The sequence below is a fragment of the Mytilus galloprovincialis genome, chromosome 4 (assembly GCF_965363235.1).
Source record: "Mytilus galloprovincialis chromosome 4, xbMytGall1.hap1.1, whole genome shotgun sequence".
Lineage (NCBI taxonomy): Eukaryota > Metazoa > Mollusca > Bivalvia > Mytilida > Mytilidae > Mytilus > Mytilus galloprovincialis.
In genome coordinates this window covers 7,435,462-7,459,592 of record NC_134841.1, presented here as the reverse complement: position 1 = coordinate 7,459,592, position 24,131 = coordinate 7,435,462, and the positions used below count along the sequence as shown (strand labels likewise).

The window sequence follows — 24,131 nt, the reverse complement described above, 5'->3', positions numbered from 1 at the left end:
CTTTCACTTGATGTTACATTCCCAAAACCTCCCTTTCTTTGTATTGTAACATGTTTTTTATTTTATTTTCTAAATATATTATGACACTTAAACATCGGTTAACGGCTGTTGCCTCCAATCTTTTGTCAATAAAAACAACTTACAAGAGTACGTCTTTACAGCTGTAACTTCTAATGTTATCTGACCTTGATATGACCTTGATATGAACTAGCATACATTTTTTTTAAGGGGTCAGCTGAAGGACGCCTACGGGTGTGGGAGTATCTCGCTACATTGAAGACCCCTTCGGCTGTTGTCTGCTCTATGGTCGGGTTGTTGTCGCTTTGACACATTCTCCCCATTTTCTTTCTTAATTTTATTTTTATTGAAGAAGACGTCGTCAGCCACGGGGGGGGGGGGGGGGGGGTGTGTTACTTCGATATTTTTTTGGTAGGGGTGTGCCATTTTTGCATAAAAAACGTACCCATTTTAATATAACATTCACTGAAATTCAGTACCTATAGTTATATAAATATTTAAGAAAAAATGACCTATACTTATATACAATATTTAAAATATGACTCATGCTTATATAAGCACTAACTCATCATCACTCATAATTCATAAATATACCAGCTACCCGTAAGTTTTTATATATGAATTGACATCGTTTGGTGCACATATCAATAGCATATTTACATATATGTAGATCATACCCCAAATTAATATACAATTATCAAACGTAAATGCATTTTAATATAGGATGTCATTAAAAAGGACAGTCATTTTTATATAAAATCTTGCAAAATTATGACCCATATTTTTGGCACATCCCCGTATACCCAATAATAGGAAGTTACCCCCCCCCCCCTCCTGTGTCGTCAGCATTATATCTACATAGTCGTCTGGGTCCGAACACCATTTATATGTTGGATCAAGATAACTTCGGGTATATGTCTTCACCCTAAATCCATTGGGTATTGGATGTGCACTGGTTGCTATATTAGTCTTAGATACATTACTTTTTTCATTAGCTGTTATTGGTATTTAACTAGCTACCATTAAATTCGGGTACTCACAGATATGTACTTAGTGTCTTTTTGTTTTTGGATGTATAAGTACCCGTCCGCGTCTATTTTGTGTTTTTGTTTAATGTATTTCTATTTGTATTCCTTTGATAAGTTAAGCCTTTTTAACTGATTTTTATATTTTGTTCTTATGTCCCACTGTTACACCATTGTCCCAGGTTAGAAGTAGGATTGAACACTTACAAACATGTTTAACTCCGCCACATTATTTATGTGACTTTCCCATTTCAGGAGCCTGTTGTTCAGTGGTTGTCGTTGGTTCATGTTTGACATATTTGTTTTTCGTGAATTTCTCAAGTTTTATTATCTGAACAGCAATCGCATATTATTTTAATCAATTTTGTGTGGATAGAATTTCGGGAAATACTCCGCAATAATGTACACTTTGCCTTTGATAAAGTATGTGGTAAATATTGCGCTTGAAATTCATCTTTTATAAATTTTACATGTATGTTTTTTTTTAGGACACTGTATAGCTAGGTCTCAATTTTCTTTTTAATTTTGTGTTTGCATATCCTGTTTGACATTTTGTTCATTACATTTAATACTGTAAATTTACCAAATGCTGTCAATATTTTTTATCTTGATTTGAATTTTTTTTTAAGTACTCTTAATCTACAAATTTAAGCTATATCTAAGGATATATAATTATATTTTTTCTTTATGTGAGTTGTTTAAGTGCCTCGTACCGATCTATTAGGTTAAGCCAATTACAACTGATTTTTATAATTGTTTCGTACGTTGTGCTGTTTGTAACACCACTGTCACATGTTAGAAAAAAGTAAATCACAAAAATATTACTCCGAGGAAAGTTCAAAACGGAAAGTCCCTAATCAAATGCTTAAACACATTAAACGAATGGATAACAACTGTCAAATTCCTGACTTAGTACAGGAATTTACTAATGTAGAAAATGGTTGATTAAATCTGTTTTTATAGCTAGCTAAACAATTCACTTGTATGTTAGGGGAGGGTTGGATAGTTGTCTCATCAGCAATAATAACACATCTTTTTATGTTATTCATCCATAAAAAAAGGCTGACGAATAACTGGTTTGCGATTGACGAATTATAATAAAAAAGTCGTCCTGTCATAATACTCCGAACATATTTTAATCGTTAACTAATGTGATATGAATTAAGTTCACAAAGAATCAATGCACATGTCATTTTTCATACAGTTTTTCAAACAGCAACATAATAATCCTTGATAGTCTTATATTACAAGATAATCAGTGTATTGTTATTGGTCTGTTTGGAGTTTGCAGTGTAGAACTTGAATAATGAGGTGGTTGTTGACTACTGTTGGGATAAGGAGGGGTTGTTGACCACTGTTGGGATAAGGAGGGGTTGCTGACCACTGTTGTGATATGGAGGTGGTTGTTGACCACTGTTGGGATAAGGAGGTGGTTGTTGACCACTGTTGGGATAAGGAGGTGGTTGTTGACCACTGTTGGGATAAGGAGGTGGTTGTTGACCACTGTTGGGATAAGGAGGTGGTTGTTGACCACTGTTGGGATAAAGAGGTGTTGTTGACCACTGTTGGGATAAGGAGGTGGTTGTTGACCACTGTTGTGATAAGGAGGTGGTTGTTGACCACTGTTGGAATAAGGAGGTGGTTGTTGACCACTGTTGGGAAAAAGAGGTGTTGGTGACCACTGTTGGGATAAGGAGGTGGTTATTGATCACTGTTAGGATAAGGAGGTGGTTGTTGACCACTGTTGAGATAAGGAGGGGGTTGTTGACCACTGTTGGGATAAAGAGGGGTTGTTGACCCCTGTTGGGATCAGTAGGTGGTTGTTGACCACTGTTGGGATAAGGAGGTGGTTGTTGACCACTGTTGGGATAAGGAGGTGGTTGTTGACCAATGTTGGGATAAGGAGGTGGTTGTTGACCACTGTTGGGATAAGGAGGGGTTGTTGACCACTGTTGTGATAAGAAGGTGGTTGTTGACCACTTTTGTGATAAGGAGGTGGTTGTTGACCACTGTTAGGATAAGGAGGTGGTTGTTGACCACTGTTGGGATAAGGAGATCGTTGTTGACCACTGTTGTGATAAGGAGGTTGTTGTTTACAACTGTTGTAATAAGGAGGTGGTTGTTGACCACTGTTGGGATAAGGAGGTGGTTGTTGACCACTGTTGTGATAAGGAGGTGGTTGTTGACCACTGTTGTGATAAGGAGGTAGTTGTTGACCACTGTTGTGATAAGGAGGTTGTTGTTGACCACTGTTGTGATAAGAAGGTGGTTGTTGACCACTGTTGGGATAAGGAGGTGGTTGTTGATCACTGTTGGGATAAGGAGGTGGTTGTTGACCACTGTTGTGATAAGGAGGTGGTTGTTGACCACTGTTGGGATAAGGAGGTGGCTGTTGACCACTGTTGGGATAAGGTGGTGGATTTTGACCACTGTTGTGATAAGGAGGTGGTTGTTGACCACTGTTGGGATAAAGAGGGGTTGTTGACCACTGTTGTGATAAGGAGGTGGTTGTTGACCACTGTTGGAATATGGAGGTAGTTGTTGACCACTGTTGGGAAAAAGAGGGGTTGTTGACCACTGTTGGGATAAGGAGGTGGTTGTTGATCACTGTTAGGATAAGGAGGTTGTTGTTGACCACTGTTGGGATAAAGAAGGGGTTGTTGACCACTGTTGGGATAAAGAGGGGTTGTTGACCCCTGTTGGGATCAGTAGGTGGTTTTTGACCACTGTTGGGATAAGGAGGTGGTTGTTCACCACTGTTGTGATAAGGAGGTTGTTGTTGACCACTTTTGGGATAAGGAGGTGGTTGTTGACCACTGTTGGGATAAGGTGGTGGATTTTGACCACTGTTGTGATAAGGAGTTGGTTGTTGACCACTGTTGGGATAAGGAGGTGGTTGTTGACCACTGTTGTGATAAATAGGTTGTTGTTGACCACTGTTGTGATAAGGAGGTGGTTATTGACCACTGTTGGGACAAGGAGGTGGCTGTTGACCACTGTTGGGATAAGGAGGTGGTTTTTGACCACTTTTGTGATAAGGAGTTGGTTGTTGACCGCTGTTGGGATAAGGAGGTGGCTGTTGACCACTGTTAGGATAAGGAGGTGGTTGTTGACCAGTTGTTGGGATAAGGAGGTGGTTGTTGACCACTGTTGGGATATAGAGGTTGCTGTTGACCACTGTTGGGATAAGGAGGTGGTTGTTGACCAGTTGTTGGGATAAGGAGGTGGTTGTTGACCACTGTTGTGATAAGGAGGTGGCTGTTGACCACTGTGGGGATAAGGAGGTGGTTGTTGATAAGTTGTTGTATTCTTGAATCCCTGTTGTGGAGCATTGTAACCGGAATTTGATGGAGTGTAATACGTTCCCGTACTTGCATTTCCTATCATTATTTTCTTGATAGAGGGTTGCTGATCACAAGGAAGCTTATTAACCAAAAGTTCCACATGGTGAAGTTGAAATCATCCCTTCGTAAATTTTACGGACACCATCACGAATTGGTTGACAGTTATGGAATAACCGTTTCACAAATGATATCGGATATGTTCCTTACGTCGTAACTACAATCCCTTCCCTTTCATGAATGTGAATTAGATTACCGGATTTGTTATTACATAAGCAACACGACGGGTGCCACATGTGGAGCAGGATCGGCTTACCCTTCCGGAGCACATGAGATCACCCCTAGTTTTTGGTTGGGTTTGGGTTGCTTATTCTTTAGTTCTCTATGTTGTGTCATGTGTACTATTGTTTGTCTGTTTGTCTTTTTTCATTTTTAGCCTTGGCGTTGTCAGTTTATTTTCGATTTATGAGTTTGACTGTCCCTCTGGTATCTTTTATCCCTATTTTATAGGTGGCACGGTAGTATTACAAGGCCCATAAGGGATAATGATAGCGTTTTTAGAATTTTCAACACTTTCTAACACTGCAAAAAAATCGTCATTCACAGTTAACTGAAGTACTTCCTCTTACTATTCAGAAATGAATTTGAATGTGTATCATGACCGTTTACTATTTTTGCTATTTTTAAAAACCTAAGGCCACTAGTGCGTTTAGGTCTTTTATCATGCAGTGAATACACAATTTAAAAAATTTCTCAAAAAACAATTTTCATCTGTTTTTAAAATATATCATAGTTTTCTACATCTGATTCATCCCTCAGTTTGGGAAAGTATGTTAAGTTGATACTGTATTTTTTGTCCAATAACACTGTTCAGATACATTGACTTAGGTAGGGTTCACAAAAGAGGAACCTAAATTCTGGAATGTAAATACTACCGTGCCAGCTATAGAAGCCACTTGGTCTGATGAATATCCTGGATTGTTTTTTCCTGAAGAATAAAAAAATATTACTGTTATAAAGTCAAATTGATGCGTAAACCAATACTTTGATCCTTGTCAAGTGCATGTATGGATTTTTCATCGTGTATATTTTCACCATTTTCTGTCTTTTTTTATATAAAAATAAGAGTTTGTTTAATTGGCTTTTGGGATGTTTAAGGGTCTACCGTGCTTTAGGTGTATTTTTACTTGTTCACACAGGTATGGCGTATATATAGATATATAATTATATTATATTTCCAGTGGCTGTTTAATGAATTGAATCATTATCCCATTCCACGCCTTCCGTGAAAAGGTAACACTACGACTATTGAAGTTATATTTTATATAGTGGATGAGGTCGAGTGGTCTAGAACGCTGGACATGAGGCTAAGCGATTTGTGCTGACGTGTATAAAAGGTGTGAGTTCAAATTCTGCTGATTGAAAAACAAATTTGTCAGCATAAAAAACCATCTAATTCTAACACTGTTTGGTGTAATGTTCAGACTAAAATAATTCTATTGACATACATATACGATGTACTACCGTATTTTCTCTTTTTTGATAGGACTGTTTTTTTTATTAATTTTATGCATACATTGTTTCTTGCCAAGCAATCTAGTATATAGAAATAGGAAGATGTGGTATGAGTGCCAATGAGAAAACTCTCCATCCAAATAACAATTTATAAAAGTAAACCATTATAGGTAAATGTACGGCCTTCAACACGGACCCTTGGCTCATACCGAACAACAAGCTATAAAGGGCCCCAAAATTACTAGTGTAAATAGTCATCAAAGGTACCAGAATTATAATTTAGTACGCCAGACGCGCGTTTCGTCTACATAAGACTCATCAGTGACGCTCATATCAAAATATTTATAAAGCCAAACAAGTACAAAGTTGAAGAGCATTAAGGATTCAAAGTTCCAAAAAGTTGTGCCAAAAAACCCTTCAAACGGGAAAACTAACGGTCTTATCTATATAAAAAAACGAGAAACGAAAAACACGTATAAATTACATAAACAATTGAACGACAACTACTATACATCCGATTCCTGACTTAGGACAGGTGCAAACATTTGCAGCGGGATTAAACGTTTTAGTGTTACCAAACCTTCTCCCTTTTTCTGAAACAATAGTATATCTTTATGTACGCCGTAAATGCTTTAATGTTTTGTATTGCATTTGAATTGATGTGAAATTACCGGGTAATTTATGGCAGTAATTGTTGTATTTCTTTCTAAAAACTTAAACAGTTCATGATTATTCGTTAATACCCTACAACTGTAATTGCAAAGACAGGTGTAACTTCATCTTCAGGTTTCAAAACGTTCAGTTCAAACCAATGCTAGGAAATATCTTAATCTTGCACTAAAATTCAAGCTTTTGCTACATCTTGAAGGTCTTATTATAACGTTGAGATGAAAGTCAGCAATGCAAGCGCTATTCCTTTGCTTTTGGTTTTAATAATTGTGTGTAGGGATTTCGTCATTAGTGAATAAGGCCATATCTAATTATTTCCAATCTGTTAATACATATGTGGGTTTTTTCGTCATGATAAGACGAAAATGCGTAGAAAAATTGACAATTAGCAAAAGCAAAACATGAAAATGCAATGGGAAATCGATTAAGTCCCTTGGTGCATAATAATTCAAATTTTACGTTGAAGCAAACAAACACCTAGGCTTACCTCCCATATTTTGAGACCCAGACTGTGTACTACTAGCGGAAGCTGGAGTTTGAGATGTATAAGTTGTTGATCTTACATATAAACGGCTTCTAACATGTCTAAAAGCGATTCCAATGACAACACATACAACAACAAGGGCGATAACTCCACCAACAGCGCCACCAATCGTTCTTCCATAATTGTGATCTGTTGATAGAGATAAAATCGATAAAACTATTATTGCATATATTTGATAACGGTTTCAATGGAATAAAAGGTGGTATGTTTATACTCATTTATTTATTGCAATAGTTTGCTGTCAAACAGACGATAATTGCATGGATCTTGCTTATGGACCATTAAATTTTTATGTTTTGTCAAGACTTATCCTTGCATATTAGTCAAACCTATTTAAAGAAGATGCACTTGAATTTTGTTATGTTATTTTTTGAATTGGTTCACAATTCATTAAGTCAGGCCCTTTATAACTGACTTTACGATATGAGTTTTGTCCATTGTTGAAGGTCACACGGTGAACCATAATCGTTTAAATCAATTTCATTTGGACAAAAAGTTAATATTTTGTGATAAGTCGCATTTGTTTATATCCCAGACAAAACAGGGGACAACAATTAAGCAACTCAAATATTGTATGAATGGTCCAACCATGATCAGTTTTATTTTTTTCTGTGATACATTTACTTTGAAAATATACATCTGCACGGTTAATTTATCATAACTGTGATTTTTTTAGCATGTTTGATTCGATCGTCACTGACCAGACTTTTCAAGACGAAAAGCGCGTTTGGCGAACAAAAGGTAATGTCTGGAATGTATGATGAGTTTATTGAAAGACTAGACTGCAAAGAATTTAAATAAAAACTTACACGAGTATGTCTTTACAGCAGTCACTTCCAAAGTTATCTGACCTTGATATGAACTTAAAGTAGACGTCGTCAGAACTATAGCTATAATGTCGTTTGGATCTGAACACCATTTATCTGTTGGATCACCATGACTTCTAGAGTATGTCTGAAGCCGGTGAAAATTATTAATATAGAAGAAACAAAAATCAAGTATATAGCACAAGATTAAATAGAACATATTATTACCAAAACGTAAAATCACAAAAAAAAACTGAACTCCGAGGATTTCAAAACGGACCATCTACAATCAAAAAGCAAAATCAATGCTCAAACACATCAAACGAATGGCAAAAACTTTCATATTCCTGACTTAGAAAAGGCATTTTCTCATGCAGAAAATGGTGGATAAAACCTGGTTTTATAGCTAGCTAAACCTCTCACCTGTATGACAGTCGCATCAAATGCCATTATGTTGACAACGATGTGTGGACAAAACAAACATACATAATAGGTTAAATGTCAAAAAGGATAACAACAGTATTATAATCCTAATCACTCGAAAACATCAATGACTGAGCAATATGAAACCCGCAGGGTTAGTAAATCCTGTGGAAAGTTAACCGCCTGTATTATGCAATTACGGTAAACGAGGATTTCACGGGAGGAATAAAGTAGAATAAAAGATAAAATGTTAATACATGTATACAATCATGTCCACATGTAAAAAAAATCAAAGAGCACCATCTCTCATTTTTATGCAGCTGTAATCAAAGACAGAGATAGACACTAATGCATGTAGATAATCTAACAGGAAAACGGTACTATTTATTCTGCCATAGGCGACAATACTAACATTTTCTAAATTTACCAGTTTTTATAATAAAAACCTGGATAAAACAGTTATGTGTGGTGTTAGTACTTTATTACTCTATTTGAAAAATTGAAGCCAAATAGTATCATGACCAATTTAAAATTATATTGTACCCTTACATCCAATCACAGCCCTCCTAAGTTGACTTCCTTCACCTGTCTTGGGTACACAAAAGGCCTTCCTAATCCTGGAAAAATGTAATAGTACCGTTTTCCCTAAATTATCTTCTCATACTAATTTGTAAATTCTAAACTAGCTATCATTCCGCGTCAACTAGACCATCAGCGAACTGACCATCGGACTTCAGCGTAGACTACACACTTTAGTGTGACCATCGCAATTCACCTCCGTGTCCTATATATATACAACTCGTCTAAACATCAACCCAACAATGTTAGATCTGTAAATTTGCTTTCGCAAATTTTTGGTTCTTCCCTCGCCGGGATTCGAACCCATGCTACTGTGATATCGTGACACCAAATCGCCTGCACTGCAGCCGTCCCGCTAGACCACACGACCACATGGGCTCTCAAAAAATGAGCTTTTGCTGGCCGTGTGTTACCTTTCCTCGTCAGTTTTAATCTAGCGGCGTACTACAGTACATGATATATAAGGCATGAAGATGTTATTGTTACAGATCAGCTAAATTATCTATAGTAAAGGATCCTACAAATTAATGTAAAATACAGTCACAGGAAATAATTATATTTATAAGTACGTCTGAGCCATTGACAACTCTACAACAGATTTGTCCATCGGATCACCAGCAGCGATGGTGATACATGGATGTGTACATCATCTATATACAACTCGTTTAAACATCAACTTAACAATGTTAGATCTGTAAATTTGCTTTCGCAATTTTTGTTGTTCTTCCATCGCCGGGATTCGAACTGAGATATCGTGACACCAAATCGCCTGCATTGCAGCCGTCCCGCTATACCACATGACCACCTGGGCTTCATAAAAATGAAGCTTTCGGTGGCCGGGTGTTACCTTTCCACGTCAGTTTTAATCTAGCGTCGTACTACAGTAAGGCATGGAAATGTTATTTTAACAGATCAGCTAAATTATCTATAGCTAAGGATAAACTAATGTAAGATACAGTCACAGAAAATAATTATATTTATATTATATACACGTGACGTTATAGAATGATAGATAAAACAAGATGTTATGAGTATCAAGGAATCAACTCGCTATCCAAGTCACAATTTGTTAACCATTATAGGTCAATGTACGGCTTTCAACACGGAGGCTAGGCTCACATCGAACATTAAGGTATAAATAAGGGCTCCGATATGACTTTTGTGAAATGTATAAGATCTGCCCTTAACTCCAAATATTTCAAATACTAGTTTCACGAAGAAAAAACACAACACCATAAGACATAGGGCAACAACTGAAGAAGGCTTTTGACAGTCACGAGAATATATGATAAATATCGATTGGTGGACATATGCATAAAAGAACATATGATAAAAATCTGCACCAGAAAAGTCCTTTAAGCCTTTATGTATAAAATAGAAGATGTGGTATGATTGCCAATGAGACAACTCTTCTCAAGAGACCAAAATGATCTTAAAAAAATGTATGTGAGGCTGTTACTATCGAATGGAAATTTACAAAACACTGTTCAATGTAGGCAAATATCATCATACGACATACCTTTTCTAGATAAGTGGCACATTTTTTGCTGTAATATTTCAGAGTGACTCCGGAATCTTCAATCGTCCAGTTTGTTGCCTTTACGCAAACTTTATATTTGTCCATTGAATTATCCTAATCATAACCATTGAATGAAACCCTACAACTGCTAAAGTGATCATAACCGCTCCAAGATAATTGGTAGGAGTGGTCCTCATTTACGGCATGAACGCCAAAACAATCACCAAAGTGAACTGAAATAAACATCATAACCCTTTATAATTTGTTTATGTTCAAATGATTTCGAACACTAATGACATCATATCTATTCAAAAGTTTTCATCATATATAAAGTAAATTTAGGGCTTTATTTCACCCCCCCCCCCCAATTATCTAATGAGCCGATTAAAGAACCAGACATAGAACATCCTTATGTGTTTTAAAACTTTGATATTTCTGCATTCCATTTGCTTTTATTTGTAAATTAATTTACAAGAAGGAACTTCATGAGTTCATGTCCCGCTTCAGGAAATGTATACCATTTTTGCGCCTGTCCCAAGTCAGGAGCCTCTGGCCTTTGTTAGTCTTGTATTATTTTAATTTTAGTTTCTTGTGTACAATTTGGAAATAAGTATGGCGTTCATTATCACTGGACTAGTATATATTTGTTTAGGGGCCAGCTGAAGGACGCCTCCGGGTGCGGGAATTTCTCGCTACATTGAAGACCTGTTGGTGACCCTCTGCTGTTGTTTTTTATTTGGTCGGGTTGTTGTCTCTTTGACACATTCCCCATTTCCATTCTCAATTTTATTATTTATCCCTTGTTCCAAGCCTTACGCCAGTGTCCGTTATGTAGAAAATTTGACGAACTACACTTATATACCATCCCAAATTACTTTTCACACTACTAATTTCTCACAGTGTATGCATTATTGTGTGTGTTGTCAACTAATTGAGTTCCGCTGAAGGAATGATACAAAGGAGTGGGTCCGGTAAGGGCCGATTTGGCCGCAAATTTCAGGTTCATCTAACGAAATATTTTGAACACTTTTTAAACGCTTTAGTATCTATTTCAATTGATTCAATTAGTTTATGTGAAATATTTTAACTGATAAGGTAATTAAAAACGCTCCGATTCAATCTTAAATATGAAAAATCTATCAAATATGCAAAAAAATCGTCACTTTTCAGATGGTTTTGTGTCAAAAATGAAAGTGGCCGCATCCGTATTCATCCTCAACCTTTATATATGTTATGTATTATCATCAAATACAACTTACATTTCAATATTATGAATGAACACGAATGCTGCCACTTTCATTTAAGACGGAAACCGTCTAAAACTTAACTAAAATGCTAAAATTGTGAAGATTTCAGTAATTTAGCATGACTTAATGATAATAGTACCCGATATATGTACATTGTATTGTCAAAAACAGCCCATATTTGTGTAGCAGAAGCATTCTGCTTTCCAATAAATAGCTAAAAATTACATTTTCACAATTTTGTAAAACTGCTATATTTTGGGGCTAAAAAAGGTTGTTACTGAACCTACTCCTTTGCAAACCTTACTTTTTTTTTTTATCTGAAATTGAGACGCAACAAATATGTATGAGGTTAGAAATGCCTTTTACCGCCAGGCGTCAAACAGCCGTTTTTCTCTACCGTTAGCGTCAAAATAGCTAATATGTTGTTGTGAATCGTCAAAATATCTTTATCATGATTTGCCCAAAGTCTATAAATTAATCGGTATCAAATTTTTTTTAAGAATTTAACGTGATTTTCATTTTATCGTCATGAAAAATAGTAATTACTGTTAACGTTTACCGGTATTTTTCATGAAAGTACCCCTCTCTACGATCCTCCTATATTACATATTTTGAAATTACTGTCTCGGCTATCCAATAGTATAAATGTATCGTAAAGTTGTTAGCCAGATAGAGGTTCATTGTTTTACCAATATAGTATTTTCATCAGTGTCATGTTATCTATAAGACAGACTATATAGCATAATCTAGAAAATCAAAGTAATATTTATTGTTTCTAATCGGTGTCATTTTCTTTAAGAATGCTAAAATATCATAGATTTCATATATATCTTAAAAAAAATATTTTTTTGTCAACTTTTCTTCAAAATCTATTTATCTGGTCAAAAATATTGCTGATAATACATATAAACGAACAATTGTAGCATTAGAGACAAGCAGACTGATGAGATAGTGATCCGTAAATCGTATAACCCGGTAAAGAGATTTAAAGGTTAAAAAGTGGTCTTCATTGAAACGTCAAAACCATGTCAAGCGGAACACTCCAAATCTACATTCGTTGTTTCTATATTTTTAATGAATTCAACAAAAACTTTAGAAGATTACTATGATTAACTTACCACTATTGTCAAACCATGCTGTGACATACTCACAAAGACCAACCATTACTGATAAGGTCAAAACTACTCTCATTTTTTAATGCTGAATTCTTTCAAAATAAAAAATAAAAAACCCACATAAAACAATATCACAGAATTTAGATTTTTATGCTATTTTATTTTTTTCAATATTCATAACATCTCTGTGACGAAAATATAAAAAAATAAAAACATTATGAATTGGATATCGATCAATGATGAAGTACTGGAAATAACAAACAGTTTAAAGTAACAACGTTCTTATTGCTTATCTTGATTTGGAGATATACTGGTAATATAAAAAAGAAGACGTGGTATGAATGCCAATGATACAACTGTCCACAAGAGACCAAAATGACACAGGCATTACCAACTATAGGTCACCGTACGGCCTTCAACAATGAGCAAAGCCCATGGTAATGTCCCATATAGTAAACTTAAACGATCACAAGTCAAGTCTTGTGTTTTCTTCAATTAATACGGTTGAGAAACAGAAAATGATAGTATCCCATAAATAAATATTAAGTTCTACACTAAAACCAATAATTAAATCATGAACTTATTTGTTCTAGAGATGAAAATGAAAACGAAAAAGGGAAAATATTACTGACTATATCTAAACATCGTTACATTAAATGAAAAACCTGTTTCTAAACCAACCTATACATAAACTGCAATAAGTTTTAATGAATAAGTTTGAAATGTCCTACTTATCAAGGTCCTAGATCTTATTTTATAAAACTATATTATTGGAGAAAACCTTCTATGTATAGATATATACAATTAATGAGTTCTAATAGTCTTAGAAAATTATGTAATTTGGGTAAATTTATATTTCGTGCACAAAAATTAAGATCTAACATGCTGTAATATGTTTCACATTACCTTCTGCTATCTATGTATACTTTGTGTAGTTTATATGTTGTATGCCTTACGTTGTTATGACTTTGGTAAATAAAGATATATTATGAAATATGTTTCATATTAAAACATTTCTTTATATAGAATTCTACTTACGAAATACTAAATAATATCAGTTTTATCAAGTACACACTGCATTTGTATTTGTGTAGGATCATTTTTACCGAGATAACTTAGATCATAATTGTATTTGTCATGTCACATGTAAAGGTGATAGTAATAGGTTTTTCTCAATTATATTGTTCATTTATTAGTTCAATCCTAACGTCAATAGTCGAGTAAAAAAAACACACACACCACCAGATCAACTTTGTTTAAAGAAATTCAGAGTAACTTTCATAAGAACAAATAGTAAAATATTTAAAAAAAATGCAAAATCAAAAGCCAACACACATAAAACAAATTTTATAACAGCTATCGTATTCCTGACTTGGTACAGACATTTTCTTTTGTAGAAAATATTGGATTAAACCTGTTTCTTTATTCATGCCATCTTTTTTCTTAAATGATACAAACACCACCGATGTTTTTCACTATGTATATATATATATATATATAGTTTCTGAGATCAGTTTATTGTATTCTAGGCATGACCCTACCTAGGTGGGTTTAGTTCTGTAATATTCTATATGAAATAGAATTATCCACCAGAGTTCAACGAAAGTCTATATACAGAACTAATTAAAAAAAGTGAAACTGGTTTGTTTAGGTATTACAATGTTTAAGAGGTTTTTTTTTTGTACAAAAGTTTACCTTTTAGTGATAATTGTCTATCCATGTATAAATAAAGTTGGTTGTATGATTGCCATTTAGACAACTATCCACCAGTTTAAATGGTGAAGATATGAAAAATTATTAGTTACCATATAGTCTTGAACAATGCGAAAAAATAGAAATCGTATAATTAGGCATCGACATGTAATTTGTACAACAAGTCAAAGATAAAACCAACGACCTTACTCATTACAATACAATTTACGAAAACAAATATGTCAGACATGAACCAATGCAAACCCAAGGCATCTGAAATAGGTTGTTTAACAGATAAAGAATAAAGCGAGGTTAAACATGTTTGAGAATATTGAACCCTTCTGTTATATTGGAGAGTGGCGTAACACACAACATAAGAACAAACTGTTCAATTCAAAAAAAAGATCAATTGAAAATAGCAAACATCGTCATATTGGCATGAAGCACAAAATATAACTGACACTTATAAAAAGACACACATTGTTGATTTTTGCTTGTTTTGGCACTTATCCGAGCGTTAGCCGGGTTTGAATGTTTAAGATTACTTTCTCGTCTATTCATCTCTAATGCTACAATTACCCGTTTATTTGTATTATTATAGTTATTTTCTTTACAGATTTTTATATTTTGAATGCAAATTGAAAATAAAGTTATTTAGCATCCTAAAAATTAAGAAAAAGACTGATTAGGGACAATAACAGTTGTCAATGCACCATTTAATCGTTTTAATTAAGTTTAAGTGATTAGTATTCTGGAGTTTCTCATTGACAACATATTTGTTGAATTTGGCATTCCTATGGAAACAAACTGTGCGCCTTTCCTTGCCGACCTCTTTTTATTTGATGTGTCGGAGTTCATTTAGACACTTGTCAAAACAAGGAGATAAAAATAGCTATATCATCTAATTTCAAATGCAGATATATTGATGAAAGAGGGGCGAACGATACTAGAGGGAGAGTCAAATTCTTGGATCGAAAATAAACTGACAATGCCATGGCTAAAAAGGAAAAAGACATATAGACAAATAAAAGTACACAAACACAATAATCAAAACATCTCTGATTGGGTTCAATTAATAGATCCTCCAGAACCAGAAATCAACGAAAATAAGGCTTCCTCTATTTCATTTTAGACTTATATGCTCAGTGTGAGCACAGGCTCCGTGTTGAAGATTGTAATTTGACCTATATTGGTTTACTTTTACAAATTGAGACTTGGATGTAGAGTTGTCTCATTGGTACTCATACCAGATCTGCTTATATTTATATATACGTATTTCAAGTGAAATTATGATAAAGACTATTGTGATGACAGCACTGTTTCATGAATTACTCAAACATACATTATTTGAACAGCAAAACCATATAATTTAATCAATCAATGTTTAGAAGATAGTCTAAGAATTTCGGGAAATACTCTGCAGTTATGTACATTTCGCCTTCGATGAATAAAGTAGTATATATTGAGTTAAGAAAATTAGGATAATTTTTACTTGTTTTTTGTAGAAAGTTTTTGCACATCTATATTATTTGTGTAAACTTTTGGATAATTTAGTCAAAGACACTATATAAACTATTTTTTTCGAAATTGTGTATATGTTCCGGACCATATGAGTATTTGGACCATACGCGTATGGTCATGACCATATGCGTATACTCATATGGTCCGGCCATACGCGTATGGTCGGACCATATGAGTATAATACTCGTTTGGTTATTAACGGGCCGGACCATATGAGTATTTGGACCATACAGGTATTCTTTTTAAATTACATTATAAAATTTCAATAATACATAAACTTTATCTAAAAAAAAAATGATTGTTACATGACAATGTATTATGTTTATAATTGAAATACTATGTACTATGTAAAATCAAATATTGATGCCATAGTTAGTTTTCATCTCTTACTACATTCTTGCATGTAGGCTTGGGTGACATTTACTTCCACATGGTATCATAGCTTTTTTGCATTTGCAAGTCTTGGTTGTGCACGATCTTTTTCATTTACACCTTTTGTTAAAGTCGACCTAATTGCCATTCACTCGTAATAACAAATCGGTAATGACCATCGGTAATGACCCCGGTATAAAATGTTAACTATGTGAAAATTCTAATTTTTATTAAGCTAATCTTTTTATTATAATATATCAATAAAATTACCTATATGATAGCGTCTTTTTAATGAACGGTCATACCATATGAAGAGTTTAGAAGTGTTAAAAGTAAACTGTAACAGAGTGTTAACTACGCGTATGGTCCAAATACTCATATGGTCCGGATCATATACATGTCCTGTTTGACATTATTACTCTGAATTTGTCAAATGCTATCAATGTTTTTTGTCTTGAATATTTATGACTTTCTTTGGCATTTCCCCCCTAATGAACACCCTCAAGTTGCAGGTTACAGTTTTAATTAGGGATTCATAATTTATTAGCTTCACAAGCGTCCATCCAAAATAGATCGAAGTGAGGCTCTACTACATGCCAAACCATTAACTTTAACCATCAGATAAGCTCAAAACTATACATAAGTAAATTATTAGTGCAGTTAAAACAGGAAAATATTAAAGTTTCAGGTCCATCCACGTCAACATAATCCCCTTTTCCGTCTTGGTTGACTTATTCACTTGATCAAAGTCTTAAAACTCGCTGGTTTAAGTTGAAACATTGACTTGTAGATACGCCTCACACGGCATGGTAGGTGGTGGCTTATGCTTTTGAACGCAACACGTGCATTCGTCTACACAGAAATTGGAGCCTTGAGGGTTAGTTACTAATTTAATCACTACCTAGTCAACAGTGAGGTTGTGAGTTCCGAAAATAAAACACAAAGTCAGAGAATAATACAAACCAAATACGCCCAAGGCTGGTTAAACCTGAGGAAAATGACACCGTAATTTGTCGCAAAATAATACATTTGTACAGTAAAAAAACTTTAAAATGCTCACTACTGGGTTGGTAAACTAGAGAAGAGACTTCCATCAGAAGGGATTCGACCCACTTGTAAAATATCGTCAAAGATACCAGACTTATGATTTGATACAACAGACACGTGTTCCCATAACATACTTCTTACAAAACAATTGCAATGCCATCTTCTTCTAGTCTCCGTATGAGCATCTTTTTAAGGATCACCACCATGAGTTATGGCGTATAAAGGAGGACATTTGGAGCCTGTATCGGTACAGATTAATGTGAGCATTTGCCTACCCAATTCCCCAGCCAGGCCGTGACGGGTCTTATTACCAGAAAGTTAACCTTCCCTATACATAATACAATGTAATAAAATAAAACATAGCAACTCACACACTCACCTGATTCGCTCAGTCCTCAAAGTATAAAAAGTGTATTTTTCTATGTATCAAATATCCTTTTTTAAATATGTGTGTTTTAAATGGGAAAGGTTCACCCCGGATGCCCCACAAATGCCTTGGCAAAATACGTCAAAGGTATTAACGACGAATCGGTTAGGACAAAATCTACCAAAACAGACACTACCAAATGCCCTGCTGTATCAACGGTAGAGGAAAGCCGAAAAGCCTACTGAAAAGGATCTCGGAAAGGAACTAACGATCCATTAGGAGAACAGCAAGAACTCTTAGACTTTAAATCATAGGTCTGATAGTTTCCATTGGAAACTACTAATGGATCCCATATGGGCAGAGAACAAGTCTTTAACATACCTGAAAATATCTACAGAGGTTTTCCTCAACAAGAAGATAATGACCGAAATTGAAGGTATATAATTTATGGATGATAAAATGCATACAAGAAAGCAATTTATTAGACTAATTTGGATGATGTTGATGAAAACTCTCTGCAAAAATTCGTCCGTTCTCATCGACTTCCAACGGCTCTCACTATCTAAAAAGACAAAGTTGAAGAGCATTGAAACCTAACCCCCCCCCCTAAAAAAACGTATCGATCATGGATGATATAAGACATAAGCATTTAATAATGAAGAACAGTTAGTTATACGTTTGGTTTTGCTAGAATTCTTTGAAATACCTTTGATGAGTTTTTAAACAGAAATAAATCAAAATGTGACATTCAGTATATCTATTATGGCAATATATTTGATGATCATGGACATTTGTGTCTAAGAATGATACAAAGCGCAACTACATATGCACTTTAAAGGTTAAACTATTGATGTAAAATATTGTATTTGTTATCCCATAATATCATCAGGTTATGTCAATCAATAATTAAAGTTCTCTTATTTTAGTGATTTGTACCATTTGATAACCAAATCATAGACATATTTCTTCAGTATCAATACAAGTATACATAACGTACCATGGTATTGACTGAAGTATTAGAATTGTATATATTTTTATGAGATGTAAAGTTACTTGAATTTTTATTAGAATCAAAATCAAATCAAATTCCATTCGATATATTCGAAAAAAGAAAAACTATTAATTTACAATAGTATGACATCCAAAATAATCAAGTCATGTATTATGTAGCTGGTTGTCCCGCTACCGGATAAGGAGGTGGTTGTTGTCCATTTGTTGGATATTGCGTCGAGTTTTGGTAGCTCTGTTTTGGATCAGTGTAACCGGTAGTAGAAGCAGGATAATAGGCAGGAGGAGCCGCTTGACCTGGTGGGTAACCCGGATTACTGTATCCTAGAAAAGCGACTGATTATTATTAATGAAGAGATAAACATGTTCTACTCAGATTTATACCTATAACACAAGCTGTAAGAACTATAACTGTCATTTAAACATGATATAAACGGAATGTGGTATAATATTTTTGTTTTATGTTTAACACGAATATGAGTAAATAACGATTGAATTGAAAATACATTATTTAGAGAATAAATGTTAAAATTTATATTTATTGTTTTGATATCTCGAGAGGTTTCTCGTCACGCTATAATAATAAGAATAAACACTCTTTCATTTGGCAATTTTAAAAAACCTGAAAAATATTGTACGAAAAAAAATGCTGTGCTAACCTTATTATCATAAATATAAAAAAGAAGATGTGGTATGATTGTCAATGAGACAACCATCCACAAGAGACAAAAATGACAAAGAAATTAACAACTATAGGTCACCGTACGGCCTTCAACAATGAGAAAAACCCGTTCCGCATAAATGGCCCCGAATTGACAATGTAAAACTATTCAATCGAGAAAACTAACGGCCTTATTTATATAAAAAGAATGAACGAAAAACAAATATGTAACACATAAACAAACGATAACCACTGAATTACAGGCTCCTGCATTGGGACAGGCACATACATACATAATGTGGCGGGGTTAAACATGTGAGCGGAATCACAACCCTCCCCCTGACGTGGGACAGTGGTATAAGTTCCCTACAATATAACAGCAATTGAAGTAAACAATAAAGTTGCATACCTCCCTGGTATTGAAAACCAGATGGTGCAGTAACAGAGGTAGCAGGAGCTCCATATGATGCTGTTTTTCTCACATATGAACGTCTTCTACATGCAATTCCAATGATAATACATATAGCAACAAGAACAAAAACTCCTCCGACAGCGCCGCCAACTGTTCCTCCATAGTTGTAATCTATTGGGAGAGATAATAATAATTGAACTATTTATTAAATTATTTTTATTTTAACTTTGGTTGCCTAAAAATGAAAAAAAAAAGAACATTTGATAAGTTTGGTACCTCCAGATAACGCACAAAGCCAGGCAATTTGAAAGCTAACTGTGTTTAACTTCTTCAATATGTGACCGAAATGGACCTGCAATGGATGACAAAATCCAATCATTGGTGAACTTTACCTGATGAATACGAAATCTTAGTTTCTAAATAAATCTAAGGATGCACTTTGATGAAATGAAAAAAAAAAATTAATCAAAGAAACAAAAAAAAACTATATATTTGTTTTTCATTTAAAGTATTGTAACCAATCAGACCGTTGTTTTTTTCTTTCAAAAGAAAATACAGTTTATCGTCAGTGCCTTCTGAATAGTCTTTATTTCTTAATTTTGGAGGTCTTGTGATGAATTAAAGTTGATGTTTTTGTGTTCTGTTAAATTGTTCCTTTTAAAATTGTTAAACGATGATGACTGATGTACCCATATTTTGACTATTATATTTATTGTGTCTGTTTATTTAACGCATCAATGTAAAAATATCGGAAATTGATGAGACTGTCATTAAAGTGAGAGGGTTAGCGCTATAGAACCAGGTTTAATCCACCATTTTCTACATTTGAAAATGCCTGTACCAAGTCAGGAATATGCCAGTTTTTGTCCATTCGTTTTTGATGCGTTTTGTTATTTGATTTTGCCATGTGATTATGGACTTTCCCAATTGATCTTCCTCTAAGTTCAGTATTTTTGTGATTTTACTTTTTGGTTAAATCCGGTCCATTTTGGACTTATCAATCAATCAATAACTTCAAGATAGAAGTAACTAAATTTAAACTAGAGTAGAAAAGATAGTTATCCACTGATCTGGGTGTTTCATGTAGCATGAAAATGATGATCAGTAGTACGACTCGCCATCAGACAAGTCATACGAAAACATTGAACCTTTTATTGGATGTTTCATTCCCTTAAACCTTCATTTCCTGTATTGTAACATGTTTTTTTACCTTCTACATATATAATGACACTTGAGCATCGGTTAACCACTGTTGCCTTCAATCTTTTGTCAATAAAAAAACTTACAAGAGTATGTCTTTACAGCTGTAACTTCCAAGGTTATCTGCCCTTGAAATGAACTAGACGAAGAAGTCGTTAGCATTATATCTACATAGTCGTCGGGGTCTGCACACCATTTATATGTTGGATCACCATAATTTCTAGAGTATGTCTGAAACAGATGAAGTTTGGATATTTTTTTCTTCAAATCTCCTACCATCCTATTTCAAAGTATCATGTATAAATCTTTATAACCAAAGCAAGTATCAAGATAAAAATTTGAAAACTTTTTTTTAGAAAAACATATTTTATAAATTTTCGAGATGGAAGAATGTATTTGTTTCGCAGTCATCTTTTGCAAAATGATAATTGAAAGTTTAGAATTAAGATATTTCATTTTTTAGTATTTCATATAATTTTGCTGTTTTAACGGAGAAAAAAAATGAATTCTAGCCTTCAGTATAAGCATAGTGCAGTATCTTATCGTCAAATCAATGTCATTTGAATATTTTTAAGTAGATTTGTCTGATTTGCATTCATACCGAATGTCTTTATTCTAAAATTCTAATCATACCTTTTCGATAAATGTAGAGGTGGAAAAACCTCCGCTGTAATACTTCAAACTAACTGCAGAATTTACTATATGCCAGTTTGTTGCCTTTATGCATACTTTATAACTGTCTAAAGGGTTTCCCGAATCAAAACCGTGGAAAGAAACCTTACAACCTCTAAAGTGATCATAACCGCTCCAAGATAATTGGTATGAGTGGTCATCAGTCACATCATTAATGGTAAAACAATCACCAAAGTGAACTGAATTATAACATATGATAATATTTAGGTTTTTTTATAATTATTATTACATGACTTTAGACATTTAAAAAAAATTAAGCCTCAAAATTACTCTATGTCTAAAAATCCTTTGTTATTATACTTGTTTAAATTGATAACGGTGTTAGTGTCTAAAAACTAAGAGCAGTTTGCAAAGTTCGACCATCTCTGGGTTTTTTTAACATTTGAAATATTGCTGATGTAGATATTTCGAAGATAATTTAATAAAGTTATAAGGTTCACTGTTAGTGTGAGTGCGTTTGAGAATGATGGCAAAATTTTAATATGAAAAATAGTATCTTTGCAAAATGATTTATGAAATATACAAGGATACTATTTAAGACTTGCTGCAATTACATTTTGCCTTGCTTATATGAACATCAACAATACGTGAGCTACTATTTTGCTCCAATTCACAAAGAAAAAGTATGATTTTTGTTTTTGTTCCTTTTTCTTCCAGTTTAGTGTTTTTTTAAATTCTTATATGCAATGACAGGTTTGGTTTAGATATGCAAGGTATAACATTTTTGGTCACAAAGCTGAACGAAAATTTTAAATATATTTTTTTGAATATTCTTGACATCTTGGGAGCTTATGATTATAAAAACAACATCTATAGCATGAAGCAAACAATAAAAATCTTGAATAATACGATGTAAGTGCGATATAAGCGCTGGTAGTATAAAATTATATCATTGATTTGCATTTAAACAAGATTTTTTTTTCAAATCTCTTTGATATTTATGATTTTTTTTTATATTAATAATAATCATATAATAATAAATTTAATTTAGGATGTAACGCGTCTTCTGATTGGTTGACGTTATTTTGTTATCAGCCCATAGACATAATTTAATCATGTGACCGTGACGTCATCAACGTGTTTTTTTTATGGTTTTCTATGGTTTCAAATGGAAGTTAAATTAAATTATAAGCAATTACTGTAATATTTTTTTCTGTCTATTCGAAATAACATAAAAAATGTGGTTAACACTGTTAAAAATAACCCGCTATGCGCGTTATTCAGTGTGCACCAAATTTTTTATTTTATTTCTTCATAGACAGAAAAAATATTACAGTCATACCTTAAATAATAATAATAATAATAGAAATAGAATTACAACAATATTAATAATAAAAATGATAAAAAAAACCACTGCATTTTTCTTGAATTCAACAGATAAATTGTAATAATTTTTTCTGGATTATTTGTATAGATTAATCATAATTCTAAGTAAATACAGAAACTTTCTTCAATACAAAGACAAATTGTATTAAACACATTTGATGTTAAGCCGCTGTTTTCTTCGAATGTCATGTCTTAACCTGTTGTCAACCTTAAATTGCCCAGAGAGAACATGTCTTAAGTATGAATAAACTTCTTTATCAACTTACCACTATAGTCAAACCATGTTGCGACAAACTCGCATAGAGCAAACATTGCTACTAATGTCAAAACTACTTTCATCATTCAAAAATGGATTCTTGTAAAATAAAAAGAGGAAAATATAGAGATTATTCTGGAACCGTCAATAGTTTCAATGTTTTCAAATTACGTATTACTTTCTAAAACATTAAACATGACTTTCGTGATAAATATATGAGTGGATGAAATATAACTGGATTTACTCTAAACAAAGTTGTAATGAAATACATAGGTGTAAAGCAATTGATCAAAGTAATTGTGATGTTTTGCTGGTGATCTTGTTATACTTACACATACAATATTTTTTTTAAAGGATAGAGCGATTCCGAAACCAAACTTTTTAAATATACACAGGTATTGTAACATTCATTTACCATTATAAGAAAGAAATTAAAAAGTTACAATTATATGTTATGGGGAAAATACAACTAGAAACAAATACCATGGTTGTATTAAGAAATCAAAAATTAAAATTGAACATGAATTTTCACATAATATCAAGACAATTTATTATAAATTAACATGTAAATATGAGTGTTTCAAATTCAAAATATTCATTTACAAAGAATTAAACATACCAGCACACAAACATATATCATAGGTTCATGTCATATTTGTTTTTGATAACACTATCTAGATTATCTCGATCATGATCATAGGGTCATGTCTCAATATCTTATGATGTCTGACAAGTATACAAAGGCGCTCGTCATAGGTGTTAAGTTGTTATTTCA

At 33.6% G+C, this 24,131-nt stretch overlaps 2 protein-coding genes across 4 annotated transcripts; both read right to left on the bottom strand.

Moving 5' to 3' along the window:
- Window positions 1-3,871: 3,871 nt before the first annotated feature.
- LOC143071261 (uncharacterized) lies at window positions 3,872-13,891 on the bottom strand. Of its 3 annotated transcripts, XM_076245461.1 has the most exons (6): window positions 13,708-13,830; window positions 12,805-12,893; window positions 10,440-10,672; window positions 7,922-8,066; window positions 7,056-7,241; window positions 3,872-5,372 (listed from the first exon to the last, which is right to left on the bottom strand). In XM_076245461.1, the coding sequence occupies exons 3-6, from the start codon at window positions 10,542-10,544 to the stop codon at window positions 5,269-5,271; spliced, it is 540 nt and encodes a 179-aa protein (XP_076101576.1). In that variant the 5' UTR covers window positions 10,545-10,672; window positions 12,805-12,893; window positions 13,708-13,830; the 3' UTR covers window positions 3,872-5,268. The 3 variants fall into 3 exon arrangements, with proteins under 3 accessions (XP_076101576.1, XP_076101578.1, XP_076101577.1); XM_076245463.1 differs by lacking the exons at window positions 10,440-10,672; window positions 13,708-13,830 and adding an exon at window positions 13,840-13,891; XM_076245462.1 differs by lacking the exon at window positions 10,440-10,672.
- Window positions 13,892-18,844: 4,953 nt separating this feature from the next.
- LOC143070477 (uncharacterized) lies at window positions 18,845-24,042 on the bottom strand. Its single transcript, XM_076244752.1, has 6 exons — window positions 23,976-24,042; window positions 23,367-23,455; window positions 21,715-21,953; window positions 21,168-21,312; window positions 19,879-20,052; window positions 18,845-19,132 (listed from the first exon to the last, which is right to left on the bottom strand). Exons 2-6 carry the CDS (start codon window positions 23,440-23,442, stop codon window positions 18,963-18,965), a joined length of 804 nt encoding a protein of 267 aa, XP_076100867.1. The 5' UTR covers window positions 23,443-23,455; window positions 23,976-24,042; the 3' UTR covers window positions 18,845-18,962.
- Window positions 24,043-24,131: the final 89 nt, after the last annotated feature.

Excerpts from the sequence above, each read along its gene's own strand:
- LOC143071261 (XM_076245461.1), bottom strand. The coding sequence starts at position 10,544 with ATGGACAAATATAAAGTTTGCGTAAAGGCAACAAACTGGACGATTGAA. Across the intron at positions 8,067-10,439 it reads GTGCCACTTATCTAGAAAAG|ACATACTCTAGAAGTCATGG; the intron begins GTATGTCGTATG and ends CACCGGCTTCAG. Across the intron at positions 5,373-7,055 it reads TGGGTCTCAAAATATGGGAG|GAAAAAACAATCCAGGATAT; the intron begins GTAAGCCTAGGT and ends TTTATTCTTCAG.
- LOC143070477 (XM_076244752.1), bottom strand. The coding sequence starts at position 23,442 with ATGATGAAAGTAGTTTTGACATTAGTAGCAATGTTTGCTCTATGCGAG. Across the intron at positions 21,313-21,714 it reads CCTCTACATTTATCGAAAAG|ACATACTCTAGAAATTATGG; the intron begins GTATGATTAGAA and ends CATCTGTTTCAG. Across the intron at positions 19,133-19,878 it reads TGGTTTTCAATACCAGGGAG|GATACAGTAATCCGGGTTAC; the intron begins GTATGCAACTTT and ends TCGCTTTTCTAG.